This window comes from Aedes albopictus, chromosome 3, assembly GCF_035046485.1.
Source record: "Aedes albopictus strain Foshan chromosome 3, AalbF5, whole genome shotgun sequence".
Lineage (NCBI taxonomy): Eukaryota > Metazoa > Arthropoda > Insecta > Diptera > Culicidae > Aedes > Aedes albopictus.
In genome coordinates this window covers 2,187,879-2,212,738 of record NC_085138.1, presented here as the reverse complement: position 1 = coordinate 2,212,738, position 24,860 = coordinate 2,187,879, and the positions used below count along the sequence as shown (strand labels likewise).

The 24,860-nt window shown below is 38.0% G+C and overlaps 1 protein-coding gene across 2 annotated transcripts in view; it reads left to right on the top strand.

The window, feature by feature from the left end:
* LOC109411230 (REST corepressor) overlaps window positions 1-17,393 on the top strand; it is a 58,840-nt gene extending 41,447 nt beyond the window's left edge. For both annotated transcript variants that reach the window (XM_019684738.3, XM_019684739.3), the window contains exons 7-11: window positions 2,359-2,660; window positions 5,765-6,008; window positions 6,121-6,291; window positions 15,374-15,709; window positions 16,105-17,393. In XM_019684738.3, coding sequence (XP_019540283.2) covers window positions 2,359-2,660; window positions 5,765-6,008; window positions 6,121-6,291; window positions 15,374-15,709; window positions 16,105-16,368 — 1,317 coding nt within the window. In that variant the 3' untranslated portion in view covers window positions 16,369-17,393. The remainder of the gene's footprint in view (window positions 1-2,358; window positions 2,661-5,764; window positions 6,009-6,120; window positions 6,292-15,373; window positions 15,710-16,104) is intronic.
* Window positions 17,394-24,860: the final 7,467 nt, after the last annotated feature.

Genomic DNA, 24,860 nt, shown 5'->3' with positions numbered 1-24,860 from the left:
CTTATGTAGATCACTATAATCAGCTTTCGGAAACTGTGGAAAGCTTTTTAACGCGTAGAAAAAAGTTCTTCTTCAGCTTATATTAAAGCTGGTAAGGAGAAATCGAACAAACAAAAACTGCTGACGTTTGTTAAGCTTATAATTAAATTGCTCTTCACATTCGTGCCAAATGTTGCATTTTGGCTTATTTACAATGTAAATAGCATCATCTCAGCTTATTATTCAGCTGCAAATGTTATAAACCAGCAATAGTTCGACATGCATGCTTATTTATGACTTTCAATTATTCCTTGGGAAGGCTTATTTACAATGTAAATAACATCATTGTTGGAGTATTAGGAAAGATCGAGTGTTAGAGTCCAGGAGTTGTGTGACTGAACAACTTTTAAGCTGAAATATATTTCAAATTAGGGTAAATGTACCAATAGTGGTGCTATTAGTAGCTCCTTGTAGAAAAATAATTTAATAAAATTGATAATAGCACAAAATAAAAAGTCTGAAAACGTTAATCGATAGTTTTTCACTTAAATTTGCTAGGAAAAATGTAAAAACCATTGTTCATTTCAGTTTTTGCTAATAAATCACTTGCACCAACTATAGGTACACGGTTCCTATTATGGAGGTAAAATTTAACATTGGTTCCTATAGTGGCGCATCCCATTGAATTCTTATGGGACCCACCACTATAGGAACACTACCACCACTATAGGTGCATAGGAGCAAAAAATTTAAGGAAAATAATTGTTTAAAATAGGTTTTTCAGCAAATCCTGAACACAAAACTGAATTAATGTTATTAAGTAGTTATGATGCATCTATTAAAAATGTCATTTGCAAGCTTTTTGTTCGAAATAGTGCTAAATTGGCACTACCACCACTATTGGTACTACCTCCACTAAGAGAGCTTTTACCCTAAGTTCACTTTCAATGTTATACAATTTAGATTTCTTACATTTCTGTATACTACTCTCACGCAAACTGGCTCCAACAGACCGACAAACTATCGGTTTTGTTCTGGATGAATTATATTTTATCTATAATAGCACTACAAATCGGCAAACTACTCTAGTTCCATACAAATTCGACACTGTTCCATTTGACAGAGCTAGAAATCGTTGGATGGATGTAGCAATTGTTTGCCAATACCAACAATTGGAAAGGCCACAACAACATTTTGTAAACAAACATGTTTCTATCGACTTGAGGCCTTTTGAACTCCACCCACACACCTCACCACCACTAACAGAAAGCGCAAACATCAAGCTTTCTGGTAATGGTGGTGAGATGCGTGGGTGGATTCCAGAAGGCCCTAAGTCGACAGAAACGTGTTTGTTTACGCAATGTTGATGTGGCTTTTTCAATTGTTGGTCTTGAAATATCTGCATGTGTATTTATTGCAAGGGAATGACCAGTTGCTTCATTCATTTCTAAATCATATCTAGCGCACAGTGGGCGCGGCAACAATCATTTCGGCATATTTTTCCACATACATTTTTATTCAACTAAGATTGTTATAAACAAACAATAATACAGCATGCATGCTTATTTCTGACTTCGAATTGGTACTTTGGTAGAGCTACAGCTTTTTGACTAGAGATTCCTAGAATATTTGAACGTTTTTTTCGTGGATCTCGAAGAATTTCGAAACGCCCTCGTTTTGTTAGTTTGTGCTGCTGAAAGGTACTTTTTCTAGTATGACTCATTTCTTCGAATCCTGGTCGTTCTTCCTAGTTCTACTAATGATATTGAATTGGTCTGATTTCGGGTAACTCTGAAACACCCAATATACAGAATCACTAGCATTTTGTGGCGAGGGATCATTTCGATCGAAAAAAGTCATGTTGGTCTTCCTTTTTCAAAGAAACGAATCCTTCAGGGAACTGAGGTCAATGAGACATTCGGGAAAAAGTAGCACAATCATTATGTCTACTACCGGTAGCTTTGCTAGTTGATTGCTCTTCGTCAAATCGGAAGCTTCCTGCTCAGAGCGATGACACCAACGACGATTTTCCAGCTGAATCCGGGTAGGTACCAGTAGTTGATTGGAAGTAGCTATAGTTGGTAGATTAGTTTCTCACTTTTTTCTTTCAATGCGTTTTATATTGGGTTGAACAGTTATGATTCGGTTCCTCCGTCGAATATGAGTTGTCTGGTCGAATACTTTCGGGTCTCCTTCGTCTACTTCTGCGTTTCTAAACACCACTTCACTTCAGAGGTTCTTGAATGTATGCTGAAGATATCGCCTATCAACCCCAATCGAAACTCGGTTCACAATGTTGATCCCTTACGCATCTTTCCAATTTCTTCTTTCCATTTGCATACCCAATCCGCCCTCAAACCATCAACCACATGTCGGTAGCCGTCGGCGAGCACTAGCGTCAATAATCCGGGCTCTAATCTAGCGGTGGCGGGCAGTGGCACCGGTGAAGCAGCCGTTGTCCCGAACTCGAATGGCGTCCCTAGCGCCACTACTGGTCAGACCGATTCCGGCGATCTTGCCGCTAAGCCAGGTCAAAACAACGAAGCCGAAGCAGCCACCCCAAACGTGACCTCCACCAACGGTAACAGTAGCCTGAACTGTTCCGGGTGCGGCGTCACTTGCAGCGAACTGAATGCGACCCCCCAGGGAAAACTGTGCGGCAGTTGCTACCATCATTGGAGGTATTGGAGAGAAGTTATTTCACCTTTTCAATAACACGATTACACGGTATTACAATGCGAGAAAAGTTCTTGTTGCAGGTTAGGTCCAGTACTGTTGTTCACAAGCATGTTCGGAATTGTTTCAACGCCCTTTAAATTGTTTATTTAAGCTTAAAAACGTTTTTGGGTATATGGAATCTTACGGCAAGACGTCAAAATTGATAGGATAGGATGGGATTTCCTTCCTAGTGTTTCTGAAGTTCATTGTCAATCAATTAACCGAAGTTATGTCGTTTATGTTTTTCTATCGGTAGCACAGAATTACCTACATTCTATTTCAGATTGTTTTCCAAAATATGAGTTGAATTGATCATATTTCTTAATATACTCTTAATAAATCCCCCCAAAGTTTCAAGGAACGTCTTTTTTACGTTCTGATCCCCTTTCTTGGCCTTTCAAAAAATGTACATTAGGCCTGTCCAGCTTTTCAAAAATGTTCTCTGATTCTCAAGTCCACCCCCATATTTTGATTGGCATCCTAAAAGAAGTAACTGGTCAAAATTTCAGCCAAATCCATTTAAATTAAGAGGTGCATCAAATCAATTTTGTGTTTTTCGACTATTTTTGAACTTCAAAAAATCATAACTACACTCAAACATGTCAAAACTTAATTCTTTCGGCAGAAATTGAAAGCTATACTTGTTTGCTACAACTTCTCCGAACAACGTGTGCGAAAAAAATTGAAGGAAACATGTGTAATTCTAGATTGAGTTTAAATAAGGGCGAAAGTAACATGATCGATTTCTCTTCGTCGACCCTCTCTTCTTCAAATTGAACCGACAAGATGCAAGATTGTTTAAACTTTTTTACCATAAATCACTAGGTTGCGATGCAATCTAGCGTCTAAGTGTAAAAAGTTTGATTAAATTTGCATCTTGTCACTTTAATTTGCAGAAGAGAGAGTCGATGAAGAGAACTCTCTCATGTTACTTTCGCCCTTATTTAAACTCAATCTAGAATTATCACATTTGTAATAAGAAAAACCTTAAAAAGTTGATATTTTGATAGATCTTGTTCTGGAACACCCTAATATACGTAATAAGTTGGATTTTTCAAAACGGAATCATATTCTCCAATGTTTTGTGGTTATTTGCTTCTTTGATACCAATGCTGTAGGAGTTGAGCAAAAAATATTAAAATTCGGGAAAGCCAAATGTGGCCTAAAAACTAGCTCTTCGGGTGCAATCACGCTTTGGCGCGCAAAAAGTGGCATCGCGTCAGCACTAATATGATAGCCAACACCTGTCATCACGCTTGTTTGTTATCACCCGTGGTATGGGGTAGCCAAGGCAAACTACAAGGAAGCAAAGCTACTACGTTCAATACAATTTCGCGCCACAACGTGATTGCCTCCTAAAAGCTAGTTTTTAGGCCACATTTGGCTTTCCCGAATTTTAATATTTTTGCTCAACTCCTACAGCATTGGTGTCAAAGAAGCAAATAATTAAAAAACATGAGAGAATATTATGCCGTTTTAAAATATCAAACTTATTATGTATATTAGGGTGTTCCAGAACAAAATCTATCAAAAAATCAACTTTTTAAGGTTTTTCTGATCACAAATGTGATAATTACACATGTTTCCTTCAATTTTATTCGCACACGTTGTTCGGAGAAGTTGTAGCAAACAAGTATAGCTTTCAATTTCTGCCAAAAGAATTAAGTTTTGACATGTTTGAGTGTAGTTATGATTTTTTGAAGTTCAAAAATAGTCGAAAAACACAAAATTGATTTGATGCACCCCTTAATTTCAATGGATTTGGCTGAAATTTTGACCAGTTATTTCTCTTAGGATGCCAATCAAAATATGGGGGTGGACTTGATAACACTAGTTTACAGCATTTTTGAACTCGGTAAGCTGATGATCATTTTTGTCGTAGAATCATGCCGTGAGTTCGAAAACGCGAAGGAAAAAAATTACAGTAGAGCGGAAATTTTTTCGACTTTTCATACAAGGTTGATGATTTGAAATCGACTTTTGTTCTATTTTTAAGTAAAGTCGCTCACTTCACACATCTCATTCTCCGTAATCAATGCTCCGATTCAGCTGAATTTTTTACTGTAACTCGCCTACATATGATATGTCAAATAAACGGTGAGAAAGAATTTTTAGATTGGTTTTTTCTTATTGAAAAAAATACATTTCTTCATATATTTTTGGAAATTTTGCTAAAATTTAAGGAGATCGTCCCAAAAACTCGCCAATATCTTGAATTTCATCAATCTGACGCAAAACCTGCATTCAGATGATCGAATGGTATTGTATTCAGCTTTAAATTTATAAAAAAAGATTTGAATTTGGTTGAACAAAACGCAAGATATTTGAATTTTTGTAAATTCCATATTTTAAAAAATTGTTAAACTCGATATTAAGCTAAAACTCAAAAACTGCTCTACTTTAAATTTTTTGAAGCGCGGATTCGAAATCAGCACAAAATTGTACTTCAAAAATTTTGGTCGTTGATAGAATGTCACGACTTTCGTTTTATTTTGTAAACTAGTGTAATCAGAGAACATTTTTGAAAAGCTGGACAGGCCTAATGTACATTATTATGACTTGGGAGCGAGACATTTGGCATAAACTGATTTGGCAAAAGGTCACATGACATAAAGACGTGTGGCATTATCGAAATGCACCCTTTTTATGTCAAGTGTCCATATGCCATCTAATGGTAGAACTCAGAAACCAGGAATTAATCCAGATACTTTACTATTGAAACTGACGACCCAACGAAAGAATCATATGCCGAAGCACAGTTTTCAAGCAATAACCTTGTATTTCGAAAGTGTTGAATAATGCCAAGCGTGCTCTTTACAAACAATTGACTAGACCTACAATCTTCAAAAGCTTTTTTCGTTCTCAAATTGTAGCACAGTGTAATGTTTCTTATATTTTGCTTTCATTTTTTAACGTTGCACTTCAAAATGCACTAAAATTTGAATGTACCTTCCTTTCTTCTACTCTCACGCTTAATGTGATGTTCAGTATCTACCACCCAAAACACCCATCTGAAATAATGTTTTTTTCTCTTTGTTTGTTCTCTTCAAAATTTTCTCTCTTCTAGACGTACCGGTGTTTTGCGTCCCACATCCGGTCCGACTTTTATGAACAAACGTGCGCGCAATTCGAACCTGTTGGGCAAGTCCGGGGACAGTCACAAGCGTAGGCCCCCGCGGGGAATGTACATCAATCACGACGACATTGTCAAGCTGGCCAACACGGCTCAGAACACTAGCAATGCCGAAGGGAATCCCAACGACGACCTGCTGGCCGGGATGGATAGGGAAATCGTTACCCTCTGGAGTCAAGTAAGCGTCCATGACTATCCCTTTGAGTTCGAGCTGAACGAACCTTGTTTCTTTTTCTCGGTTCTTGTTATCTATCTGTCCCCCCCCCCCTTGGAACGTTCCGGCGGTGTAGATTCAGTTGAACAAGCAGTCCATCAGTGGATGGAAGCGCAAGTTAGACCAACATCCGGTGAAGGGAGCTCGCCCTTTGGAACCCGTCACCGTTCGGATTAATTCCCGTTGGAACAACGAGGAACTTTTACTGGCCGTTCAGGGCGTCCGGAAGTATGGTCGTGATTTTCAGGTAACTTCCGGTGCTAGTGCTCTGTCGTACCCTTAGTCTCACGGATTACCCGATGGTTGGTGGTTGAACAAAGAGGATCAGTTTTTGGGTTGTTCAGTCGAATAAGTGTTTTACACATTTTACGTTTGGTTCCTTTGTTTAATAACATATTGTTGGTAGCAAAGAAATCATTTATTCTTGTGCAATTCTGATTTCAACACTTTGCCACTACATGGCATTGTTAATCATAACTGGGTTAAGCCAATATGGCATTTATTATCAATTCAATCGAAACCCGGAATTTGGATTACCGTCGGACTAACTTCGGAAGTGATGCGCTGTGTAGATCATCATGTACGTTAAACAGCGAACCACTTCCAAAATTAGGTCCGACGCAACTGGATTGGGAGACAAATCGAAGTTCGCTCGCACTAAATTCCGAGTTTCGACTGAATTGCTAAACTAATATCATATTGGCTTACCCCTGTTCAATGAAGTAGATTGAACATTGTTGAAGTTGATTCTGCTTTTACCCATTTGCTGACGAATAGGTAAGAGCAGGATGCAGCAATTTCAACAATGTTCAACCTACTTCATTGAATAGGACAAATGACTGCAAATTGTTAAAATCAGAGTTGCTCTCAAAGTCAATGATAAAGTTAGAACAAAGGGTAGAAATTTACTTCGTCATATGCGCTAATTCCCGTTATGTCAGATGGAAAATGGCAAATAATTAAAGATATTCCAACTTTACCTTTGTGAATCATTCATTAGATGGAAGCAAAAATATGTAGACTTGAAGCGGATCTGGTGTGATGGTTAAAACACGTGACTATCACGCCGAGGATCTGAGATCGAATCCCATTCCCAACAAACATGCAAAATTTGAGTTGTTCCTTCGGAAGGGAAGTAAAGCGTGGGCCTTGAGATGAACTAGCCTAGGGCTAAAAATCTCGTTAATACAGATGAAAAAACCCTAATTACTCCTAATTCTCGTGCATTCGAAACCCCATTTCAATAAAAATCATATCGTTTATCTGACTTTTGATGTACACTCTTAAGGTGACTTGGTGTGTCACAGAATTTTGGAAATTCTGGTCGCCATTTTTGGACTCCATACTTCTTTCCCATACCAGATATACCCATGTTGAATAATTTTAGAGCCTAAAACTCCAGAAAACATCCACCATCTTGAATATTCGACCGCCATCTTCGTTATTCTGGTTGCTATTTTTCAACTCCGGAAATCCTTTCTCTACCAAATATAAACATATTGAATGGTATATTAGCCTCAAACACTATTGAATAGTCATCATCTTGAATTTTCAAACGCCATCTTAGATTTAAGATCGCCATCTTGGAATTCTAGTTGCCATTTTTGGACTACGTACATATTCACCATACTATATATGCCCATATTGCATGGTTTCAGAGCCTAAATCTCCATAACACAATCGCCGTCTTAAATTTTGAGCCGCCATCTTGGATATTCCGGTCGCAATTTTTGGATTGCGGTCATCTTCCCCATACCAAATATAACCATACTGAATCATTCAATTTAGTTTATTGACAGCGGTTTTATAGAGCTGTCCATAAACTACGTAGACTCATTTTTGGCCATCTCAAACCCCCTCCCACTCTTGAATATTCTGGTTGTTATTTTATTTAAATCGTAAACCACCATTGAACTGCCGACATCTTGAATTTGGAGCCGCCATCTTGGATTTTCTGGTCGCCATTTTCGGACTTCGCACATCTACCCCATTCTTTATTACTCCAACGAACCTTACTCCAAAATACTGACAACTCTTAGGTCATTTTGACAGATGTAACATGACCATGAAAAGGACGGCAACAAGATCGATAAAGTAGAATATATGATCCGTCTTTTTCGTGCATGTATGTGGTCTGTCAAAATGATCTGAGAAGTGTGAAACATTTTCATGGCTAGCTTTGTTGGTATAATGAAGAATACCAAACATACCCATATTTTATGGTTTTAGAGTTTTAGGGGACCGACATCGTAGAATTTCTGGTTTCCAGTGTTGATTTCCGCAAAAAAAATCGTCAACCATACTAAACGCTACAAAAATCGTCGCAATTCTATCGGCGTTCAGTTTTATATATGAGCAGTTTTACCAGTACTGGTCCGGATCACTAAAATGACCATAACTCCGGAACGTCTTAACCGATCCGCACCATTTGCAATAGCAAACAATGAGGTAAAATTCCGGCTCGATTCGTGCTAAAAAACGTAAAATCGGCCAATGGGAAGTGTCTTAAAAGTGAGTCACCTTTTTGTACACAGACATATATGCACACATACACACGCACACATACAGACATTTGCTCAATTCGTCGAACTGAGTTGATTGGTATATTTGACATGACCCTCCAAGCCTGCTATCAAAAATTCGTTTCTTGAGTGAACACTAGTGTGGGTCATTGGAAGCGTTTTCTCAGATCAAAGTAGAGGTAAGCGCCGATTTAAAATCTGTCGGCGGCGGCGTTTTCCACTTTTTTGGCCGGCGGCGGCGTGATCGGCGTGACGCCGAATTAATTTTCGGCGGCGGCGTGAAACGGCGTGGCCATAATTTTTAATTTTTGTTAATTCCGTTAATCAATATCAGTGTTTTATTTTTTAGTAAATCATCATGTTGAAGATGCTACGACATGTTTATAGTTACGGTTTCTTTATTTTTTTTATTTTCACATGTTTTTTCAAAATTTATTGAAATAATTGTTATGGTGAATCATCAATCAGCTGCCCAAAAAATTATCTAGAATGACCTTCTATAGGAATTCCTGGAAGAAATTCTAGAGGAATTCCCGGTGGAATTTGCTAGAAGATTTCCAAATAAACTCTTAACCCTTTATAAGGCAGTGGCAACTATATTGACACCTACTGTTTGTATTTTAATCTGTGTTGTAACAATTTATTTCAAACTTTTTTTTTGGTTTACGCAAAATTGGGATTATCAACAACGCCTGGTATTTTTTTGGTGCTAAACAAAGCTTTAACAACAATTTGGGAGCCATTTGTATTCTCAAAAATGGCTAAATTTGACCGCGTGAAGAAAATAAGCTCAAACTTATTGAAAAATTTTAGATTTGGTAAATATTTTAAGAATTAATTAAATTATGGGTTGACATAAGCTGAACAACACAGTTTGAATTATGGGTTAAGTCTTAATCCACTCTAAAATCTCTTTTCCGGCTTTTTGTCGAAGTCAAAAGAAGAAAAGTACCCTAAACGGGCAGTGGCAACTATATTGCCACCTAGATTTTTGAGAGTTTCTTTCAAACAAAAATTGTTTTGTACTTGTAATTATGTATATAATCATTTCCATGATAGTATGCGTTGACAACTCTTCTAGTTTTCTCGGTCTTATAAAGGGTTAAAGCACAGACAAACAGACGTAACACTTGCGAAATTTCCATCGACCACGCTTTTAACGATCATTTTAAATTTTCATAGTTGTGGCTTTCACAACCAGAGGCGCGCGCATCAATTTTCTATGCGTTTGACGTTTCACACTAGCGCCTTCTGTTGACGATATTGCACAACACAGTGATTCGTGCAACTTTTCCACCAGGTGATGGTAGTGTGAACTGGGCGATGGATTTCCATGAAAATCGTTCAAGGTGTTACGTCTGTTTGTCTGTGGTTAAAGGAATTCCCTGAGGAACTCGTAGAGGCATTCCTGTAGGTACAGTAGACGTTCGCTCGGTGCAAACGGTTTAGCTGCAAGTCCGCTAAGTGCATCAATCTTGCAGTTATCGCACCGCTATCTGTCAAAAACGAAACGTCATCAGAGTTGCGAGGTTTTTCGGATGCACTACAACAGCTGCATTGCGATGTTTTTGAGTGCTTCTGGCTGCGTTCAACAGCAATTGACAACTGTTTGACGGCTGTCAGTCGTTGCAGTTAGCGATTTTCATTCGGTAACTGAAACGTAAACATGTTGCACTTATCAAACGTCTACTGTACACCTAGAGGGATTCCCGGATGAACTCCCAAACGAATTTCCAAAAGAACATCTAAAACAATACTCTAATGAACTCTTAGAGGAACGTTTAGGAAACTCCTGGAAGAATTCCGGAAACAAATCATAGAAGAACTCTTAGACTTCTTTCCAAAGGAATTCTTAGGGGAATTACCGGAGGAACTTATAGAAGAATTCTCGGTGTAAATTCCGAGCATTCGCTGTGCAACTCTCAGAAATACTTTTAGAGCAACTAGTAAAAGTGATTGCCGAGAAACCTTTGGAAGAAATTCCGGAGGAATTCCTAGAGAAATTGCTGAAGAATTTCGGAAAGGAATTCAAGGAGGATCTCGTAGTGAAATTACCAAAGGTATTCCTAGATGAGTTTCCGGATAAACTTCTCAAGGATTACCCGGAAGAATTTCTTAAGGAATTCTCAGCCGGATTTCTAGAGCAATTCCCGATGTAATGCGTAAAGAAATTCCCTGAGAAACTCAGAGGAACTCTTAGAAGCCCAGCTAACACATAATCTTATATGATGTTAATAGGATGCTAAAGTGGAGGCCATATGCGTACCTATTTCCATTTAACCGCGTGTAAAGTGTGCGTATATCGCCTCCACTTTTGCATCCTATTCAACATCATATGCGATCGTTTGTTGACTAGGAGAATTCCCGGAGGTACTCCTAAAGACATAGCCTAGTTCTAGACAAATTATCGATAGAACTTCTAGAAGAATTCCCAAGAAATTCGTGAAGAAATTCCCGGAAGAACTCGTAAAGGAATGCCCGGATAAACTCAGATACTTCTAGAGAAATTCCTGGGAGAACTCCTAGAAGAACGTTCGGGGAAATCCCTGAATGTATTCCCGGAACTTTAGAGGAATTTGCGGAAGAACTTCTAGAGGAACTTCCGGGGGAATTCTTAAAGGAATTTTCGAAGGAAACTCTTGTCATACCCAGTGCAACTTCTAGAAAACTCGTAAAGGTGTTCCCGAAGATATTCGAATTCCCGGAAGTACTCCTAGACGAATTCCCGGAAGAACTATAGAAAAAGTCACGGTGAAACTTTTAGTGTGATTTCCGGAAAAAAATCGGTAAGGAATCCTCAAAGGAACTCGTAGAGAAATTCCCGGAAGAATTCCTGGAGGAAATCCTAGAAAAATTCAAAGAGGAGCTTCTAAAGGAATGTTCGGAGAAACTTCTGGAATAATTTCTGGAAAATTTCTTAAAGAAACTCTTGGTAGAATTCCACGAAGAACTGCTACAGAACTTGCCGGAACTCCCAGAAACATTCTCGGAAGAACTCTTAGAGGAATTACACGAGAAACTTCGTGAAGGAATTCCCGCAGGTGCTCCTAGAGGAATTGCCGGACGATCTCCTAAAGGAATTCCCAGAAAACACTTCTAAAAGAATACCCGGAGTAACTCTTTCCCGAGGATTTCCCGAAGGACCTTCTAGAGTTCCCGGTGGAACTTTTAGCAGAATTCTTGGCGAAACTGCTAGAAGAATCCTCAAAAGAGTTGCTGGAGAAATTTCATCTCTTCTGGAGATGAACACAACAAAAATATTTTTTCAGTATCACTAGCATTTTCTTCAATCTTCGGAATCCCTACATTTTTTCTTCAGCCTTCAGTTATCTTCAGGAACCCCTGGTATCTTTGTGAACTCGATTTAATTCAAAGAACAAACTCTTTCACTTCCAAAACATCGTTGACGCGACATACGTACGAAGTTTAGAAATTGTAACAACTACCGGTGGAACTGAGTGTAATTTGATCTATTTTAGCGTTCCAAATTTCTAGAACTAAAACAATGGACCCCCGCTGAAAACGACCTTACAATGCTATGTATACAGATGACTCCAATGAGTTGCTTGAATTATTGTAATGAAATAAATCAAAACATATAACTCATCAATGCGTTTTTGAGATCGGCGTAGAAAATTGGAGCTCGGCGGCGTAAGCGGCGGCGCGCCGAAAAATAATCGGCGGCGGCGCCGGCGTGGCGCGGCGGCGCACACCTCTAGATCAAAGCTTTTTTGGTTCCGTTGGGATCCTGAGTATCTGTGCAAAATTTGAGCACGATCGGTTGCATCTACACTTTGCGCATTGCAATTGAAATTTGTATGGGATTTGGTATGTGTTGCTGGCAGCACTGCCTCTCATGATTGATTATCTTTTGTGATGGAAGAATATGTCATGTGCGAGATGAGTAAATAGAAAAGATATAGTGATTCCGATTCCAGATAGTGTAGTGCATAGTCATGCTAGAGTAATTTGATATTTTCGGCCTTAAACATTGAGTTAATTTCTAACTATCTTAATCTACTTACAGCTAGTTGTCAGGTTCTTCATTTGCCTAATTTACTAGTAAGAATTAGTCTAATATCACAGAATCGTATCACAGTAAGTCTTAAGCTGTACATGCAATTTACTACTCTAACCTTAAACCTATTATCACAGGAGATGAAATGTTACGAGTTAAGAAAATGTCATGAGTTGTAAAATTGTTCTAAATGAAGCTGAACACCGAATTTTGTAAGTATTATTTAGTGAAATATTTGTTAACTAAGAATTTGTACTTATGAACTAATAAAATTCTAGCTTAAAGCTGTTTCCGCACTCACCACCGGAGTTTGCGATCTGCTCCAAAGAATTCGGCTACGAATCTCATACAACCATGCATTTTCGCCGTAACAGTATGAGAAAACAAACTTTTTTGCATTTTAGCCATAAGTTGAAAAAGTTTGTCAGAAACTTTTTAACCGATACTGTAAATTAATAGCCTAGGATGTTCTGAAGAACTTTGTTGAAGACCGCAAAGCGATCCGATGCTTGTGAAAATAGTTATAACCAACGAACCGCATGCATGTGCTTGTTTTAACATGTAAAGGAATAACAATAGCAACAAAATCATGATGTTTCACTAAGCAATGCCAACGCTATAACTTTTTTCAGAAGCATCAGATCACTTCGCGGTCTTCGACAAAGTTTTTCAGGACACCTAGGCTATGTTTCCACTTTAACGATTACACGGTTTTAGAAAAATTAGAGCTTGTTATGAGAGAAATGCAAAAAAGTGTTTTTTCCCATGTAAAACCCTATACAAACTTTAATCGCGATGCGCAAAACGTAGACATAATCGATCGTGCCCAAATTTTGCACACTTATTTGGGTTCTGAAATGGTATCAAAAAAGCTTTGATCTGATGGGATACCATTGAATTTTTCACTTTTCCATATAAACGATGACCCACTCTAGTGAACACTCTGTGGTGTACGAGAAAGATAAGGAGATGTTGACTATCAATAACCGGCATCTACAGCACTCGAAATTGAATGACGCAAAATTTTATATTTCAATTTCACTTCACTTACGACTTCACAATGTTTCTCGTTTTTTGCGTATGCCGAAAGCAACCGCACCAAAGCAGCAGCTAGCCGAATTGTTCTTCATCACCATTCAATTTACATTTCACCAGATTCACTTATGGAATTCACATCTCACAAAAGCTCTAAGATGAATTTCACTTCTGTAAAATGCAAAAAAGCTCAATTATTGAAATGAACTGCTCTTTCCCGTCGGTAAATTGTAAAAAAAAAAACAGTTTGTTCTCGTCCTTGGGAAGATGCAGACAAATGTGTGCGAAGATTTTCTGCATAAGTAAGGTAACGAACCACTTGGGCAGTGGCCGGTATTTCGGGCACTTTTCGCTTTAACTCAGTCAATTCGAAACCAATTTACTTGAAATTTTGTACACGGTTAGATACTCTGCGTATCTCGCCGCGTTCCAAAAATTGTGTCAATTGGTTAAAAATTGGCTGAGTTATAGCAGAAAAGTGCCCAACATAGGAGCCCTGCCGAATTGGTTCCACTTCTACTTCCCTAATAGGTCACTGCATTGTTTTGATTTTGTATGGAATTTCGACGTTTCTTGGCCTTGTTGTTTACAAAATTTCTGTAAGAGTGAAAGAGAAGGAGAAAATTTCATGCAGTCCCTATCAAGGTATTTACATATTCTAAGGTAGTCTTAGATGTCAAAACTGGCTGAGCGGCCATTATTTTTTTCACCGTGAGAAATTCTGAAAACAAACACCCCCCCTCAGCAAATTCCTTTGAAATTTGGCTTCCTCTGCTTTTCCCCACAAACTAAACGACCTGCTTAACCTTCCATTATATAAATACCTTGGTCCCTATATAGTATTTCACATCCACAGAGAATGATTGCTTCGTTGCACTGTGATGGTGTTTTATGGATCTGGTGGGCAAAAATATGAAACGGAATATTTTGGTCGTTATTCTTAACCTACAAGTTGTATGCTACAACTGATTCAATTTAAAAGCTTTCTGCTCAATAGTACTTTGAACACATGATGTGTTAAATCCTAATTTTGACCATCCTATGTACCATAGTGTAACGTACAAGGTGTGACGGCAAATATATTTATGTTGCGTATGAAATAGACGGAAATAGAATTCGAGAGACAATTATTTCATCTCATTATGTTAAGGAAATGGTACTTGTTTTACAATATGTTTTTTACATGATTACATTAGCTTTCAATTTATTGATTAGTCACTGAAATCAAACCGGCCATGAGACATTGGGCGAGGCGCAAGAATAAACTCGATCATTAAGGACAAACGTTTCAAAATCCCGCTTCGACAGCGCATCAGAACTTCAGTCGCACAAATTTCAAGAAGCAAGCTTCAAACAACAGTGCATTAGATTATTCTGTTCTTGCTCACTTGTAATAAGCTTAAAATAAGAAGCTCAGGTGCGCTCGTTTTGTTTACGAAGAGATCTGTGCTTTCGAAATCGTGAGTAGTCGGCCATTTTGGGTTTCTCGCAATTCTGTCCCTAAATATTGATCGGTGCTTAGTATGACGTAAAATAAGATAAAAACTAAGCTGTTAATGTTAACTTGTATGATGTTTTTTTTTTATCAATTAATTCAAAAATGTTGACGTTTAATTCCAATAAATGTTCGTGCCACTTTTGTCCGGCAGTACTGCATCAAAAACTGATTCAAAGATAATCCAAACGAGACGCACTTTTTGAATTCCCTCAAGATGGTTGAATCACATATCTCGGCATTATGTTCTTCCATTCAGGCAATTGCTGACACAATAGGTACCAAGGTCGAAGCACAGTTGCGTACCTTCTATGTCAACTACCGTCGCAAGTATAATTTAGACAACGTGCTGAAAGAGTTCGAAGCGGAGCAGAAGCAACTTCAAGAACAGATGAACAATAACAACAACAGTACTGGTGGTGGTGGTGGTGCAGCTGCTGCTCCCATCAGTAACAAAGAAGATGACTCAACGACAAGCATAAGCGAACTAGAAAGTGCCGATAACAATTCAATGACGGGGGACAAGCTGGACCTTGAAGAAGGCAAAAAATCATCAGCGAAAAAGCCCAACCTTATTGAGAATGAAATTTTAGAGGTAATCGATTAGATATTTTTAGAGTATTATGAATTTTCTCCATTATATGTGAAATTAAGTAAACTTTACGATGCTGGAATGAGTGAGAGATGTACGAATGATGATACTAAACGTTAACACTTACACATATCTGCTACTTCGGCATACTTTTCCAATCATGCTTACCGAAATTCAATAGAATTTTACTGATTCAGGTCTTGGCAAGGATCGGTGAATATTTACCAAAGTTTTGTCGAATTTCGGTTGGCTTACACTTATCATTCCTTACTTTGCCGAAATCCTAACACTGCAGTCGATGAAATTTTCTTACTGTGTGTAGCCCCTTGCAGTAGCAGCGTCTTGTTCTGGTTTGGGCTCCCTAACAATCTTCCACCCTCGATAACCAACACTTGCAGATCGATCTTGACGATGATGAGATGGTCAATGGAAAGAAATCCGAAATGGGTGGCGACACCCTAGATGTTAATGCTGTGTCCGGTGTGACGTCAGCTTCCTCCCTTTTGATGGGTAGTTCGGTAACTCTTTCCGCCTCCGGAATATCTACCTCTAATGCGGCAGTCGCGGCAGACAGTGGAACCTCGATGGAAGTTGACGATCAGTCCAGTTCCAGGGCGAAAGGGTCAGATTCAGCTGGAAGCAGTACCATTATCATCAAATAAGTGACAACACCTGCCGAATCATCCTAATTTCTGTATCCCCTTTTTTAGATTCGCTTATTTACTCTCATTCGCTTTGTCATGTTGTACCTTTTCTCGTATCTTTCGGTTTTTGTAGCGATAGAATAACGCTGTATTATTACTTTTTTACATTTTGTTCGTAGTAGTAGTGACATTTTTTTCTCACTTATGTAAAACTGTTCAACCTTTTTATGCATAAACTAGGACTGCCTTTAGTCGGGTTTGAAACCAATACGTTTAACACCCTTTTTAAATGTAGTAATGTTGTTTGCTACCAACCTTTATGGTTTCAAACTCTGACTTATGATGATGATCGTAGCTCACGTTTGATCTACCAATTTTTATTAAATAATGAACTACCAAAAATGAAACCTAAAAGAAATCGTAAATCATCATTGATTAAACAGATGTGCATGCACATCAGTTTCATAGCATTAACCTATCACCGTCCCAATATTTCCCATGATGATTTTGGTTCCGCAGCAATTAGTTCTGTCTGTATTTATTTGTCAGTAACAAAAGTTAGCTAGGAAAAGATAAAAACACCTGAATTGTGGTAATGTTTCACCCACGATACAGGACATACACACACTGAACTTATACCATAGCTTCAGACAAATGTGCCCTTTACAATTGCAGGACACCTACCTACAAATGTATAACAGTTTAGGGAAAGGAAAATAACAGGAATGCGCGTACACATAACAAGCACATACACACATTTACTGTTTCCTTCAAACACATACACACACATGATATAAAACAGTTGAAAAGCATTAGAAACCGTTATTATTATTACTAATATTATGCTATCGTAAAACAAGCGAGTACGAAAAAAAGCAGATGATTATTTAACAGTTGAATAAAAACTACAAACAAGGAAAACACAGATAAGCAACAATGATAGACCGCAAACAACACATACGCAATTCTCACTGAAAAAAAAAGATAAAACGAAAAACAAGACACAGGAAAAATATATGCGACATTGAATGCCTCTAAAATTATACAGAGTGAGAAAATTTGTACTGGAAAGAAAGTCCTTATCTACGGCTGTGCGCTCTCCAACCTCGGTCACGCCCAAAACTCGCCATATCACGTTCCACCTGTTCCGCCCATCGTGTACCACGTCTCCTAGTGTCAGCCGTCAGTAAGGATCCGAGGTAGATGAATTCCTCCACCATCTAGAGAGTTTCCGTCGTGTCCAGTACCTGAATGAACAGTAGTGAATATCAACTTTCAGAATGCTCAGGGGTGAGTATCGCTACAACATGACCCGAGTTCGGTATGGTATCGTACCGAAAGTAAAGTTCTTGTTTGCAACGCGAGAAGTAATGCGATGCGGTTTGCCAGGACGTGGCTGACGCACAGAGGATCAGTTTTTATAAAAGCTGATGGAAATACAAATTTTGAACAAGCCTACTCTGATCTATCTAATGAAGACAAATTGTATGTGCTTAACCCTTGTAAAATGTTGGAATCAATATGACCCATACATGCTCGCTAAAAGCTTACACTGCAGTAGCCATTTTCAACTTTTTTGTATTTTATAAGTCAGTGCGACTTGTTTTTAGATCTATTGTTGATCTATTGAAGAAATCCTGAGAAAAACTGGCACATCGCGGTGAAAAAAACCTTGGAGCAAATATTAGGGAAATTCCAGAAGGAATCTAAAAGATATCCTGGGAGGAACTCTGGGCGCAAGTCCGTGAGGAACTCCGAGAGACAACCCGGAAAACTTTGAAAGAAATCCCCGGGAGAACTTCTGCAGAAATCTTGCAAAAATCTCTAACAAATTGTTGTTCAGTAATTCTTTAATAAATTTTGAAACGACCTCCGGAAGTAATCCAGTGAGAAACTCAGGAGGCATATTAGGAAAACCTGTGGATTAAATCCCGGGAGATGCATAGGCCCCGTGAAAAACTCCTGAGATTTGAGTTGTGAAAAGAAATCCACGTGCTCCAATGAGAATCGTACCCACGACTTCCAACCCGCCAGACGGTCGCTTCTTTCCGCCAAGCTACGAAGCCACTTGACCGTCTCTGTCACCTGAAGGCACAGAACTGAGCTCGATTCCACTAATGCACATGGTGTGTTCCTTTTTACAATCCAAATCTCCTTTGGATGAAGTTAGATGAGCACCTACACCGCTCTGTTGTATGCAATGTGCATGAAGGAGACTTGGATTGTGAAAAGGATCAAACCATGTGTATTAGTAGAACCGAGTACGTTATGTTCCACGTTATGCTCTCGAGAATTGCAGGGATTTCTCCATGGATTCTTCCAGCGAATTCTTCAAAGATTCTTGCCGGGAGATCTCCGTTATTATTTTTAGGATTAGATTGATTACTTTTAAGATTTTTTCAAATATAACTCATGGATATCTCATGAGATTTCTTGAACGAACTTTCCGAATTTGTAAGAATTCATTCACGGTGAATATCATTTGGCATTTTTTAAAGGTAGTCCGTGACATTTACATTAAATATTCGAAAAATAGCGATTTTCCGTGACTTTCTTGCAGAACTGGCCTAGCCGCACAAGTTTTTCATATACCATATTCTCAGGTTCAGCTTCTAAAATAAGCAGTAGGTGGTTCAATTTAGATATGACGAAATGAAATTTTCAGCACTGGTCATAGATAATATGTATATTAGACTAGGTCAACAAAGTCGATTTTTCGGAACAAAGCTTTTTCGATTCATTTTAGCGTCCAAAGCAACTGTGCAAAATTTGGGAGCGATTGGTTGCTTCCCAGTATTCCGCATTGCGATTGAAATTTGTATGGAATTTAGTATGGGAAAACGTGCTTTTTTGCATTTTTCTCATAAATTGAAATTTTTCGTCTAAAACAATCTAACCAATGACGGTATTGGCCGGAGATGCTTAACTTTTAACATGTAAAGGAATAATATCAATAATAAAATCTCAATTTTTGGCCTAAGTTACCAGGCGAATAACTTTTTTCAAAAGCGTCGGATCACTTTGCGGTCTTCGGAAAAGTTTTTCGGCATATCCTAGGCTATACTTTAACGTCATTAGTTACATGGTGTTGGACAAAAGAATTCAACTTATGAGTAAAACGCAAAAAAGTACGTTTTCCCATACTAACTTCCATACAAATTTCAATCGCAATGCGGAATACGGGGACGCAACCAATCGCTCCCAAATTTTGCACAGTTGTTTTGGACGCTAATATAGATTGAAAAAGCTTTGTTCCGGGTTGATACAATCAAATTTGAAGTTTCTCCATACAACGTTGACCCACTCTAATGTATATAGTTGAATATGTTATTTTACCGTTAATGGCAAAAATCATCAATGTAACGGCTGTAGATTTCAAGGATTTTACTCCAGTAGAGTTTGGAGGTCGTTGATATTCCAATGGTATACGTCTAATAGGTTAAGCCCTTTGGAGCCGGATGGGTCATATATGACTCCAACATTGAAACTACTGTATAAATTCACACATTTAATAAAATAGAACACTGTCTTCGGTGAAGTTGTTTCAAATTGAGTCCTCTATGGACAAATGGGAATATTTGTATTTGTGACTTAATTGGAAACCTAGAACATCCTGAACACTATGAAGTTTGGAGAAACGAAATTATTGACATACCAGTTCTGGAGCTCGATTTGAATAGGTCGTATGTGCTTTTGTCGATTGAAAATTCGATCAGTTGGATTCGCTTATTATAGCGAAAACCGTTAAAAGTGAGCAAAGTTGATACATACAGCAGAATCCTCACAAAACAGGCTTTCTGTTCCATCATTAAAAGTTTGCAAAATATTTGCCATATTGCTACAATGACTAAAATAAACTGATCGAATTTTATATCGACAAAAGCACATACGACCTATTCAAATCGAGCTCCAGAGTTGTTTTTAAAAATGAATTTGGATATGGGGGACGTTCACATGTATTCATTTAACCTTCTTCAAGAATATCAAAAAGTGTTTTATATTCTGGGATGTTCTAGGTGTTCCAAATTGTCCTATAGTCAAGTCCTTCAAATCTAAAAGTATAATTTTAAGGTTATCGCCATAAATCATGACATTGAATAATCTACTGCGATACAAATCTATAATGTCATTTATAGACACTATAGGGATATTCCAGCCAAAACAACCTGGAGTTCAGAACTCCAGTGAATAACGATACATAATCAACCGCAGTTACTAGACCAATCTGTAGTCTACTAGATATTATTATTATAAACCTTTGGGACATTAGGGGTAGTTTAGAAACACTATATACAATTGGCCGGGCTTAAAGTTCAACCACTCACAAATGAACAACAGCTAAGATTATTTGAAACTTGTCTACACACATGTAACTTACAAGCCTTTATTAATCATCAGAGACGAAGAATACATGTAAATTATTTGAAATCATTGATAGAATTACATTTAATTTTTCAGTACTTCGCACTCAGTTCACTCTGGCTGAACAAAAACATTGGAATATGGTTTACAGTTCAGTGTGGCTGACTGTGTTTCTTTGTTTCATAGAAAACCATTCGGATTGTGAAAAAAACTCGATTCCATGAAGTTGAAATCGATATCACTCACAATTCTTTACATGAATCAGAGAGGACGCGTATATTATGGTAGCATGGAGGTCTCAAAATAGTTTGAAATATGAACGGCGGAAGCCCTCCCAGCTCAGCCCTTCCCACCTATGTTTTTTTTTATAGGCGGTGCATGTGCAGGCATAGAGCAAGAGTGATTATGTAAAATGATGTCTTTGCATGTCCTGAGGTCCTGAGATGTGAAAATGGAGCAATTTGTGTACTTCAAATTTATACTGGTCGAAGAAAACCATGAAAATGATCTGCCAAAGTGAACTAAGACAAAAACATTTCGAAAATATTAAAGAGATTCGAACTTGGATCCTTTAAGTGATAACCAAGCACGTTACCTCTAGGTCATTTTACTTAGCTGAAGCACAGAGAACAGACGTCCAAGTCCAGTCCCGAAACTGTGTAAGGAATTTAACGGCCATTTGAAATCGGCAACACAAGTGGCAATAGCGTGGCGCTGCAATCGGTCAATTTCCCATACTAATTTAATTCACCACTTGAAATGTTTCAATTCATCACTGACTGTGGCAATATGGTGTTTGGTGGCGTTAGTGTTGTCATTGTGTATTGGTTTGCAACCTTACTCAAGTAAAGATTCAAATCCTTACACAACTTTCCAAATAAAATTTGTTCTAGCCTGGGTGTCTGTTCTCTGTGGCTGAAGGCCAGTCGTTAAGTCTGAATCAAGTTCTAAACATTCTTCTCTAGCATGGTTTTCGTAAAAACGCCATTTTTCGATCAGCCAAAGCGAACCAAGTGTTTGATTTTTTTCAAGCTTTCTTATTCTTTTTAGCCTTGTTGTTCAATGACGGCTTCTGTGTTAAATTATCAGTATGAAGTGTGTTGACATAACGTAGGTATTTAAAACCAGTTGATTTTTGTATTGTTGAGAATAAATAGATTCTAAAATGCAGTGAATTTGGCTCGGTCTGGCTGAATGTGATTTGGAAAAATGGCGATCAGCACCATCGAAACATAATCGTATCCTCCAACATCCGTATTTCTAATAACGTGTTCAATTATCCCACAGATTGTTACTATGAGTCGGTTGGAAGTTAGAAATTTGACGGCGATGAGCATAAGTTGAAATGTTCTTCATCTGGACCAACAGTAAAACATTTCGCTGATTCTATGGAATGGTTTACAGTTCACTCTGCCCGGATAAAAACTAACCATAGGGTGTTTGGTGAAAACCATTCATGCACCATACAGTGTACCAGCTACAATAATGTATATTGTAATGAAATGGTTCACTAAAAGCTTCGCACATTGTAGCTACTATACATTTACATTCGATTTTTATGTAACAATATATTATACTGTTTTTCTTACGTTTGAACCATTCACTTTTCCGAAACATTATTTTTCCGTGCATTATTAACCCTAAAAGGGATACCTGGGGTCCATTGGACCCCAGGCGCCTTTCAGAGCTCGTCTTTGATGGAACACACTCAGCGAGGTGCCGAAACTGAGGCCATGAAGGTATCCCTTTTAGGGTTAATTATTTATTCAGTTTTAGATTTTTTCCGTGCTTTGTTTTGTTGATGTTTGTGACTTTTTTGATGCAAAGGAAAGGAAAGAAAAAAAGTGAATAAGTTGGAACATCAATTTAAAAGTAAAAAGAAAATCGCGTTAAGTACTGTTCCTTTGAATTCCACTAAGAATCAAAGGAACAGTACTTAACGCGATTTTTTTTACTTACGGATATTCCCCTAACAAGCCCAGGTTAATCATCATTATTAATTTAAAGTCAATAAAATGTTTAAATAAGTAGTAAACCAGATCTCTTAAGAACTGCAGATCCAAGAGATATGGCGGACTAGGTATGTAGAGTGCGATGAGAGGAATACGATTGACGTACTTTATCGTAGAGTCATCTTTAACATATGGACTGGACTGAATACTGAAAGAAATTCTAATATAGGTTCGTCTGTGGGTTCGCTTTTTAACCTTGAATCGAACCTGACAGTTTTTTCATGAGTTGTTATGTATTTCCCCGTGTATTTCAATCTTTGGTCAAACTGGAGCCTCAATATTGCAAAAACGGTTAAGCACGCTGTAATGATACTTATGTACCTCGTCACCCACTTCATGCAACTACATTAGTGGTCTAATAATACTTAGCGCGCTCGGCATAGTTCCATCATGCCGCTCAAAGTGTTGCCACAAATAATGCTTAGTTTGCGAAACCCAGTTATCTGGCTGGTGGGGCATGGGAGCCTAAGCTGTTAATGCAATCAGAGACTACTCAGACCTCGACTCAGACTTAGACGTGGGCGATCCAATATGCAGGGTTATCCAAAACGCTCTGGAGAATTCCCAAAGCGCATTCTCATAATGCTAGTAAGCCTAAGATGCCATTAACAGGAGGAAAATGACAAGATAATATAACATTATATGGTTTATGTAATGTAAACCAATACAACATAACAAAAGAGAACCATTCCAAAACCATTTAATTAAATGTATAACCAGTAGTGAAACTACAATTGAAAACAATATATTTACGGTACATTTTATTGTTTGAAACCATATGTGTACCATACAATGTACGGTTTATTAAAACCCACGTATCAGTATTTATAACAATTCATTTACAATATAATGTATGGTTTTGCAAAAAAATATATATGGAGAAAAATATTTTTTTTATATTGTTACGATACTTAACCACCCGTATAGTATATTGTAAAAATCTTATTTACAATATACTGTATTGGGTTCTACATTTACATTACATTTTATTGTTTTTGTATTTTTATTTTTACAGTGGTGTCTATTGTAAAAATATGGTTTTAAATAGTACTGTTACAATACAACGTTTGGTTTTTCTACTGTATTTTTATTCGGGTGGTTGGATGCAATTTTATTTTTTGTATGTTCTGCCAAACAGAAATTTTGAGTTTATTCCACGAAGAGCTGTCAGAATTACTGCATTTTTACATGGAAGGAGGATCATCAATTTCTTCATCCAATGGTAAAGGAAACTCAATTTTTCAAAAAATGGTCTTTGGTTCGGTTTAGCAGAACCCCGACCAATTGTAATACATTCGCGATGTAGGGTATTGGTTCCCTTCTTAAGCATGTGGCTCCCATTTTCATCGTACGAAAAACAAAGGATTGAAGCACTGTTTGTTTTGTTTCTTATTTTTGTATTTTTTGTTAGAAGTGAGCATCCATGAAAACAAAAAGAACGGAATCAATCGGTGCCGTAATCGCTTGTTTTCAAATAGGATGAATATGGGAGCGTGAGATTAATGATGGAACACATACCCTATCTACATAAGTTGCTGATTTGAAAATGTTCAAGGATTCTTTCAATGAATGACTTGTGTGTATGGGTAGACTAGACTAGAACGCGTGAACGCGTTACAACTGAACTGATGATCAAGCGTTTCAAAACACTTTCGGATCGCTGTTTTAACATAGCAATTAAGTAATCGTTGAGAATATGAATAACAACCACCAAGCCACTTATACGCCATACGCGTGAACGCACAAACTTCGATTCCATCCGCTGTCTCTTGAACGGTTTACGGTGCACGTGGAAATGTTTGGGAAATTCGTAGCTCTCGCTGTCACTCTTCTAGAATCTGTTTTTCTACTCTTTTCAGAGAGCTGCGAGAAACAAGCCCCAAATCATGACATCACAAGGCACCTGTGGAAAACCTCGCTTCAGGCGCCAACCGTTACTTTGGTGTTGTAATTCGTAGGTGGTTGTACCGCGACGCGAGAGTAGAATACTTTAGTCACGGTACAAAGATGAAAATGTCGCTCCTAGCTTCGTAGATAATGTCAATACCAACGCCGATGCAAATCGGAGAGAGTCCGGATCTATAAATGTTTCTAATCTCAGGAATACACGGTGTCCAACAAACATAGAGGACGAGC